Source organism: Chinchilla lanigera, unplaced genomic scaffold (assembly GCF_000276665.1).
Source record: "Chinchilla lanigera isolate Chin_1 unplaced genomic scaffold, ChiLan1.0 scaffold00092, whole genome shotgun sequence".
Taxonomy (NCBI): domain Eukaryota; kingdom Metazoa; phylum Chordata; class Mammalia; order Rodentia; family Chinchillidae; genus Chinchilla; species Chinchilla lanigera.
Genome location: NW_004955493.1, coordinates 7958796 through 7968544, shown reverse-complemented (window position 1 = coordinate 7968544; position 9749 = coordinate 7958796). Strand labels below are relative to the sequence as shown.

At 51.5% G+C, this 9749-nt stretch overlaps 1 protein-coding gene across 1 annotated transcript in view; it reads right to left on the bottom strand.

Annotated features, from left to right (window-relative positions):
- LOC102027315 (histone acetyltransferase KAT8) overlaps positions 1-9310 on the bottom strand; it is an 11766-nt gene extending 2456 nt beyond the window's left edge. Inside the window, exons 1-6 of the mRNA XM_005405296.2 lie at positions 9059-9310; positions 7828-7902; positions 7579-7754; positions 2274-2327; positions 2014-2178; positions 1010-1099 (exon numbers count right to left, since the gene is read on the bottom strand). Of these exons, the coding sequence (XP_005405353.1) occupies positions 1010-1099; positions 2014-2178; positions 2274-2327; positions 7579-7754; positions 7828-7902; positions 9059-9269 (771 nt within the window). The 5' untranslated portion in view covers positions 9270-9310. The remainder of the gene's footprint in view (positions 1-1009; positions 1100-2013; positions 2179-2273; positions 2328-7578; positions 7755-7827; positions 7903-9058) is intronic.
- Positions 9311-9749: the final 439 nt, after the last annotated feature.

Here is a 9749-nt window from a genome sequence, read left to right as displayed (position 1 = left end):
AACTGTCAATGATCCTCCTGCCTCAGCCTCCCAAGTGCTGGGATTACAGGTGTGTGCCACCATGCCCGGCCCCATCTGCTCTTTCATTTGACCTAGTAACTGTGAGAGGCCAGCACTGCTGGTCCCATTTGACTTGGGAGGACAGGGAAGTCCTTGGGGTAGAACTGTCTGCCTGGGGTTTCACCCCCTGCAGAGGGTGGAGGTGGAAAGGCCCCCTCATCTCCAAGGGAAGCACACTTATGCTCAGGAAGGCAGAGTAACAGGCAAGGGCTGGGTCAGAGCAGGTATCCCCAAGCACAAGACTACCTGAGCCCCCAGAAGTCACCAATAATAGCAAAGCCTGCTTTTACTAGGCACCTGCTAGGTGCCAGGCACTGTGCCACACACTTAACATGTGCAGTCTCATTTATCCCACCACCAAAACCATTAGGTCGCTAATTATGACTCTCGTCCTACGGATGAGGAAACAGGAACAAAACAAGGTTAAGCAACCTGTCTGAAATCAAGCAGGAAGTGACAGGACAATCTGAAGCCAGCCTCTTATCTTATATTGCCCTTCCAGTGGCAACAGTATTCTCGGTGAGCCCTTCCCAGCCCGACTAGCCAGGGTCAAGTGTCAGCAACGGCTCCAGAGGCCCCTCCTGGCCCCACTGAGGTCACTCTGCCAGGAGCAAGGACCTCGGCCAACATCAGCCTGGGAGCTCTTGGACACAAATCTCACACACAGATTCCCGCCCAGGCAAAAACAAACACCTTTCCTCAAGAGGGAAACAGCTGTCTGAGAGCAGCTTCGGGCAAGGAAATCTGTGTTCTGGGTTCCAGAACTACCCCAACCGGGACGACCCTCATCAGAAGTGAGGTTCTCAGGGACTGAAAGGACACCTGGCCCGAGGCCGGTCCCTCAGGGCTGTGTTCATTACGCAGTGACCGCAGCTGCCTTGTGGTGAGGGTCATTCAAGAGGTGCCCAGAGTCTCCCCAACCCCCCATCCCCCCAGGCCACCAGCTCACCTTGTGGTCTTTGCCGTCCACCTCGTACACAGAGATGTTGCTCTTGCGGTAGATCTCCTTCCCTGGCGGCTGCCGCCACTGACACTGGCCCTGGGGGTGGGGACGAGGAACACAGGCTTGAGACCCTGTTCTCCACTAGGTGTCTCCCATCCCGGGCTGTGTGGCGTGCAGCCTCTGCCTCCCCAGGTGCAGACCCTCCGCTCCGCGCCTTTTTTTTTTCCCGGGTACTGGGAATTGATCTCACGACCTCGCGCTTGCCAGGCAGGCGCTTTGCCGCTGAGCTAAATCCCCAGCCCCTGACCCTGGTTTTCTTAAACCACACAGATTCACCTCAGACCCCACACTCTGGGAAAAGTGCTACCCGCTGTGCTATTCCTGAGTGCCTCTTGCCTGGTACACAACCCCAGCCCTGTCCTTCCCACCGGTTCAGGGCCTAAGTCCTCACAGTCAGGGGCTATGCTTGTTTCCTCCTTTGCACTGAGGAGCCCAGCACTGGGCTGGGCTTACTAAACATGCAGTAAAGGGTAAAGAACTCAAAAGATTACTGTCCCCGTTCCATATAAGAGAAAACTGCTGGAGAGGCTGAGGCAGGAGGAGCCTAAGTCTGAGCATAGCCTGGGTAATTTAGAGACTTAACAAGATTCTATCTCAAGATTAAAAAAAAAAGGTGGCACATGCCTGTAATCCCAGTACTCAGGAGGCTGAGGCAGGAGGATTGCCTCGAGTTTGAAGCCAGCTTGGGCTAATGAGTTCAAGTCCAGCCTGAACTACACATCAAGAGCCCGTCTCAAAAAACCAAAGAGGAAACTGAGGTCTAGAAAGAGCCAGTAAGTTGGCCAAGGTCCCCCAGCAGCAACAGCAAAGCCAGGAACCTAGACCTCCCCACCCTTGGGCCCCCGCTGTACTGACCCCTCTGAGCCTGCCTGTCTCCCCCGGGCTGCGTGCCCCATGCTCAGCTGCCCTGGGCCTCCACGCGCCCCTCCGCCCCGCACAGCCGGCCTCACCAAGTGGAAGCGGTAGCTCTTCTCGTACTTCATGTACTTGAGGCAGTACTCGCACAGCCAGAGCTTGGGCTGCTTCCCGTAGTCTTCGGGGAACGGCGAGAAGTACCAGGCGTCGATCTCGTAGTTCCCGATGTGGATCTTGTCCACGTACTTCACCTTGGTGATCTGCACACAGGGTGGGAGTGGGGGCACTGCGCCGCTCGGCAGGGGCGAGGCAGGAGCGGGAGGACCTCCCCAGGCAGGACCCCGTCCCTGCTCACCGCCTCGTGTTCCTTCTCCAGGGCTGCTGTGGTGGGGTCCATCTCCGCGTAAGTCTGGGCAAAGGCAGAGAAGCGGTCAGAGATGAACAGGACGGGTGGTCACACTCTCCCTCCCCTGGCCCAGAACCCACGATGCCTCCCTACTGTCTCATCCCGTAAGTGACAGTGATAAACGAAGAGCTAATTTGTTTTACATCCTCCTGGAGCTCGTCGGTCCAAGCTCCTCTCCTTTCAGCCCACCCACCCACCCATCCCAGACGACCCAGAGGCCCAACTTTCAACCTTTTGCCAGTCAAACAGGGCTGGTCAAGAGGCCTGTCCCAGGCCTCGGGTGAGAAAGGGCTTTAACCGTATGTGGGGTAATCTGGCTCGCGAGCTGTTAAGAGCCAGGAGAAATAATGGATCTCACCTCCCAAGTCCAGAGTGAGAACTACCGCCAGCGCCCCGAGGCGCTTGCACCGCTTTCCTAAGCCCCAGACCTAAGGAGCGGCGTCCATGGCGCTGCTCCCAGAGGCACCCCCACGGGAACATCAGACGTCCAAGACTGTACACTTACTCCTCCTCCCAGGTGCCCCTCTCACTGGAAACGGCACCCTCAGCTCAGCAGCCCAAGTCCAGAAACGGGCCAGCTCTAAGAACGTCCCACTGTCCAGCCTGGCATCCGTTAGTGCTGACAGAACGGAAGTCAACCCTACCACCCTGACATCTCTGGGTCAGTCCCTCTGTCCCGCTCCAAACAGTCACTGTCACTCCCTCCGATCTGGACCACTGGGCAGTCCTCCTTGGATCCCTCCCGCGTCTGAGTGACCTCAGACTCCAGCTACCAACACCCCTTCCCCAGCCCTCACGCTTGCGCACGTGATCTTGCGTCTCGTCAGCCTGCCGAAGCGCACACCCAACCTGGCACAGACGTGAGTCAGGGGACCCGCGACGGAGCGGCGCGTTGTGAGTGATCGTGCATAAGCACGTTGTGCGTGATCGTGTGTAATTGTTTTTATTGCGCTCTTTCCTGTGCTTCAGGGTTCCACTTCCCTCTCATCCCCGCTAGGAAGCCTGCCGAGAGTCTTCCTACCTCGAAAACACCTCCTCCTCCCAAGTCAGGAGTGGGAAATGCAAGACGCCTCCTCCTGGCCACCTCATCGGCCTATTTTCCAAGTCCTCAACGAAGACCAGAAGTTATCACACAGTGCACCGTTCCTCAGCCAGACTCTGTGGCCAGAACCAAGCACAGTCTGACAATGGAGACTCAAGAAGGCCTATGGCCTGGTGGCACACGCCTGTAATGCCAGCACTCGGGAGGCTGAGGCAGGAGGATCATTGTGAACTCAAGACCAGCCTGGGCTACAAAGTGAGCTCGAGACCAGCTTGAACTCCACAGAGAGACCTTATCTCAAAAACAAAGACAAAGAAAATAAAGGCCTATGGCCTGTACCGGATTACACGAGCTCATAGTTGACAAAGTCAGCTTTCACCCGCGAGGCCCCTCCACAAAGTACTTCATCTATATGCTACCTGGCTTCAAGCAGCACCCTGACAGACTTGACAGAGGTGTTTTTTGTTTGTAGTATTGGGGACCGAACCCAGGACCTTTGCACTGAGCTACATCCCCAGCTGTTTTTTTTTTGGTCTTTTTGAGGCAGGGTCTTGCTATGCAGTTCAGGCTGGCCTTGAACTCACTTTGTAGCCCAGGCTGGTCTTGAACTCGCCACAATCCGCCTGCCTCAGTCTCCCAAGCGCTGGGATTACAGGCATGCGCCCCCCGCCCCCCCCACATCCCCAGCCATTTTTGTTTGTTTATTGAGACTATGTCTTACTAAGTGGCTAAACCGTCCAGTTTGGGCTGGAACATTTGATCCTCCTGCCTCAGCCTCCCAGAGTGCCAGGACTCAGGTATGTGCCACCACGCCCTGCTGATAAAACATTCTTACTTCAATTTTATAGAGCAGTAAACAAGCAGGGGAACATGAGGTCACTTGCCCTTGGGGCCTAGCCAGCCACCACTTGGTCCAGTGTCAAGCACTCCACAGACGTTATTTCATTTACCCCTCACAGTGAGTCTCTGAAACAGAAATGCTCATTATCCCCACTGTACAAAAGAGGAAACTGAGGCACGTTCACTTGCTCAGGGTCACAGAACTAGCACTCAGGAAAGGTGGATACAAGTTCCTGGTCTACCCAAACTGAGCCTAAACACTGTAAAGAGGAAGAAATAAGATTTTCCTCCTTACGTGTTTAAAACATTGGCCTGGCGTGGTGGCTGTAATCCCAGCACTCGGGAGGCTGAGGCAGGAGGATCACTGTGAGTTTGAGGCCAGCCTGAACTGCCTAGTGAAACCCTGTCTCAAAACAAAACAAAACATTGCTCAACTGTCTCAAAACACAATCCTCTTCTCCAAAGGCATTAAAGAACTACAAAACAATGCTTTTCTTAAACGCTGCAATTTATTTAGAATTAAACATAAAGCAAGCTATGAGTTGACTTTGTTAATTATTAACTCATTTATTTTTGTTTCAGTGCTGGGAATTGAACCCAGGGGCTTGTGCCTGCTAGGTAAGTGCTCTATATCAAGCTACACCTCTAGCTCTTTTTTTTCTTCCTTTTGTCTTTTTGAGATAGGGTCGAAGATGTCAAGGCTGGCGTTGGTCTTGCAATCATCCTGACTCAGCCTCCTGATTAGGTTACAGGTGTGCACCAATGCTCTATGACTCATTCACTTTAATTTTTTGTAGTACTGGAAATTACACCCAGGACCTTCACACTGGGCTACAACCCCAGCCCTTTGTGTATTTTACTTCGAAAAAGGGTCCCGGTAAGTGTCCAAGCTGTGATGACAGGCGTGCACCAGCACCCCCAGCTATTACCTACTCTCACCCCTGCTTGGCCCAGTACCACCTACCCAGCTGATTACCAGCTTAGAGTTACATCTTCATTCAATGCCAAAGAGTTGGGGAACTAGGAGGGTCTTACACTTCTGTCCAGCAGAGTAGCCTCTAGTCACATGCAGCTATTTAAATTAAATCTTTACAAATTTAATGCTGCCACATCTGGTGCCTCACACCTGTAATCCCAGCACTCGGGAGGCAGAAGGATCACTCCAAGTCTGAGGCCAGCCTGGGCTCCATAGTGAGTTCCAGGTCAGTCTGAACTATGTAATGAGACCCTGTCTCAAAATACCATAAATAAACTGACAGTAAGTAAATAAATATTAAAGTTAAAAAAAAAAAACATTTAATTTTTAGTCACACTAGATATACTTCAAGTGGTCCACAGCTGCCTATGACTATGATATCTGTATTGGCTAGCACCGCTATACAACATTTCCATCATAACAGGGGCTTCAGTTGAACAGTTCTACCTTAGACCTGGAGGGATCTAATTTAGTGTATATTACGTTGTTTTTCTTTTTAAATCGTATCCACAATACAAAGTGTAGTTGGCACTACAAACCCATTTACGTGTTCTTGTGTACACATCCACGTTTGCATGTGAAATAAAAGTTTCTCAGCACAATACTTACCCTTAGTAAAGTGCGATGTACTCTGATATTTTCTCTTAACCTGTTGCCTTTATATATTTTTAAAATTTAAATGTTGGCCACACTGACTGGCTCAATTTTGCAACCTAATAGGCTGTGTCCCACAGCTGGAAAATATCACAGTAAAGCACACGGTGTGCGCTCAGAAAGGTGGAACCGTACCCTCTGGAAATAATGACTGCTCAGTGCCTTCAGAGCTCGCTAAATCCTGTCTTAGTTCGTGCTCCTCACTTTATAAATAAAGAAACTGAGGCTCAGAGTGGAAGGAAGGAACCCTCCAGGGACAATCGAACTTGGTAAAAAGAACAAAGCAGTTAAGACGCACTGTGTACATGGACCAGTGTCCCGCAGTGAACGTAATCCTATGTACTGCAAATTTTAGGTACTGCATCTTCATATTACAATCTAAAAAACAACAACAAAGAGCCTGGGTTGTTTTTACTGTTTGTTTTCTGCATACTGGGGACTGAACCCAGGGCTTTCACAATAAAGTACAACCCCAGCTCTTTTCATGCATTTATTTTTGGTATTTGTGAGACAAGGTCTCCCATATAGTTCAGGCTGGCCTCAAAAACAGCAATCCTGCCTCAGCCTTCTGAGTGCTGGGATTACAGTCATATCTACCACACCCAGCAAGAATTTGGGTTTCAGGATGTTTCTGGGACGTGTCAAAATCATGGTTAGACTGGGTGTGGTGGCACACATCTGTAATCCCAGCACTCAGGAGGCTGAAGCAGGAAGACTGCCACCAGTTTAAGGCCAACCTGGGCTACTGTCAAACAAAACACAAAAACACCACAACCATAGTTAAGCCCTCAGACTCAGAAGGAGGACAGTGTAGTTGGCAGATCTAATACTCACTGGATTCCTAAACCTATCTGTCTCCTCTATAAACTGTTGATAACAGTGTTTACATCACAGGGTTGGTGTGAAACATTAGTGAGATCATGCACTAAATATTTGGCCTAATACTTTGGCTCACAGACCAATAATGTTTGGGATAATTATTCTAATTCCAGCCCACTTTTTTACTAGCTGTGTGATCATGGGCATATTACTCAACCTCTCTGAGCCTGCTTCCTCATCCACAAAAAAGTAATTTTCCTTATGGTAGTGAATTGTTAGGGAAGGTTTGATGAGCTGATACATGTACAGTATGGTATTTGGTAATAGCCAGGTATATAGTATAACTCATTCTCTTTCTTCTCTTTGTTCTTTTTTTTTGAGACAGGGTCTCGCTACATAGCTCAGGCTGACCTTGAGCTCACTTTGTAGCCCAGGCTGGTTTTGAACTGGAAATGATCTTCTTGCCTCAGCCTCCTAAGCGCTGGGATTACAGGCGTGTGCCACCATACCTGGCTTCTTTGTTCTTTTTTGGGGGAGTACCGGAAATCAAATTCAGGACCTTACGCTTGCCAGGCGCTGTGCCACTAAGCTAAATCCCCAGTCCTCTTTCTTCTCTTTGGACTTGAAGTCATTTTGTCTAATATGACACAGCCATTAGGAATCAGAAGAGGTTATCTGAGCAGGAGTTCCAGTCCCTGCTGTGCCGTCCCCTTACTGTGAGATTGTAGCAACACTTTTCCCTCTTTGAGCCTGTTTTCTGACCTATGAAGAGTACAGGAAGGACTGGTAAAGTCCCCGGTACACTAAAGTCCCCAGAACTTAAAAAACAGGGGCTGCTGTGATTTCAGCACCAGGCCCAACGGCCTAAGGCTGGCAGAGGCAGCTGGACCACCTGGGCCCTGGGGAAGGGGAGGGTCCCGGACCTTCTGGACATGGTTGATCTCATCGTGCTTGCGCTTTTGGTTGCGAGTGATCTTGCGCTCAGGCTGCTCAGCCAGCTCACTCAGGTACTTTTCTGAGTTCTTCTGCACCGCGTCTTTCACTGTCTTGGTCAGTGCCAGCCGGTTCTTGTCTACCCATTCGTCCAGTCGCCTGTTAACTGTTAAGATGGGCCATGAAGGTACGGCCCTGCCTCCCCCCCTCCCCCAGGCTCAAGGCCCCAGGGCACTCACAGCCTACATAGTGTACATAGAACTCCTCTCGGCCCTCCTGGTCATTCACGCGAGACTGGATCACTTCCGCAGAATCTGCGAAGGAAAAAGACTAGGATCATCAGGAAGGAAACAGAGTAACAGGAAGCCGATGTACTGAGGAAGTGTCCAGATTTCCAGCAGTTTCCAGATTCATCTGCCCACATCCAGCACTGCCACAACCTTGTGAGATGGGCCAAGGTGGGGCTGTTACTCTTATTGGACCAATGAGAAAAAACGTGAAACTTAATCCGGAGTCGCAGATTTGAAAAGTGAGAGGAATGGATACTTAACTGAATTTTTAAAGTCCGACTCCAAATTCATACTCACCTCACTACACACTCAAGTCATTTATTTGGAGGATGTGAGGGCTGACGCTGGAACAGCCTGAGTTTATGTATTTCTCACTCCCCATTCCCTAGTTCTATGTAACTGAGCAAGTTATTTTGACTTCCTGAGCCTCCGTTTCTTCACCAGCGTAATAATTCCCACCTCGAGGCTGAGTTAATGTCTCCAAAATTTTCACTCCAGTGTGAAACAACTAGCAGACCATCGGATGCACGAGTAAGGCAACCACTGCCTGGCTGCCGCTGTGCTTTGCTGCTGGACACTGAGGACATAGTCGTGAATCACAGAGATCTTGTTCTCCAGAAGCTCCCAGAGGAGGACACAGAAAATTACGACATACTGCTACATGTACCACGGCCGAGGTACGAAACAAATGTTGCAGAAACATACAGAAGGGAACAACTCACTCGGCCTGAAGCGGGTCAAGAATGGCATTATAAAGGATGAGGTTAAAAGGATCAGGAGGAGCTATACAAGACACTCCAAGCCAAGGGCACAATGGCTAAAGGTATAGAGAATACACCGCACTTTCTGGTCTAGCAATAGCCTTTGTGAGGCGGCTACCTAAGTAGGGTTAGCAAAAAAAGGTAATGAAGTCTAACCCAGGCAAAGAAGTGCAATGGGAGAGCAGTGCACCAAAACTTAGATGATCGCCTTGCTGGTGGCTTTTAGGTGGTGCCCGTCATAGGGTCAAAGTGACAGCCTTCCATTACAGGGCTGGCTTCTCACGCCCCGCGACACCGCCTTTCCTCCCGGCTCCGCCCCGCCCCACGACTCCCAACCCCCGCGCACTCGGCCCTCCAGAGGACCAGTTCCCAGGGCCCACCCCGCAGCCCCGCCCCTAGGCACTGGGCCCCGCCCTCACGCCAGGTGCTGTCCGGCCGCCGGCACAGGTACGTTTCTCCGATCTCCACCGTAACTTCAGGCTCGCCGCGTGCTGGCGTCGGCGGGGAGACGCGGCCCGGGGATGGGGCGGCTCCCTCGACCGCCGCATTTTCCCCAGGGCCGGGCTCGCCCTCTCCCACGACCCCCGAAGTCGCTGCGGCAACTGCCGCAGCTGCCCCCTGCGCCGCCATTGCGGTGGCGGAAGTGACGCTAGACTACAGCGCCGCGCCGCTCTTCTAGCTCCGGGTCAGCGGTGTGGGGGCGGGGCCCAGGCTTGTGGGTAGGACCTGTGACGTAACAGGCGTGTACAGGTCCTGGGGCCCGCTCGGTGGCGCTGCTACCTCTGGGAGGTGAGCGCAGCAGAGATGGTTTGAAATCATTTTTGGTGTAGCTGTACGGTTGCTCACGGTAGTAGTGGAGACAAACGTTCCTAATGTGAGGACATATCTCAAAAATTTTAAGGGTCTGATGCTGTAGAAGGCAAGATGTGTCAGTTTTCAGGACCGTTGTCCTCTTTTTTTTTTTTTTTTTTGGTCTTTTTGAGACAGAGTCTTGCTGTGCAGTTCAGGCTGGCCGTGAGCTCACTTTGTAGCCCAGGCTGGTCTCGAACTCGCAACGACCCTCCTGCCTCAGCCTCCCGAGTGCTGGGATTACAGGCGTGTGCCACCACA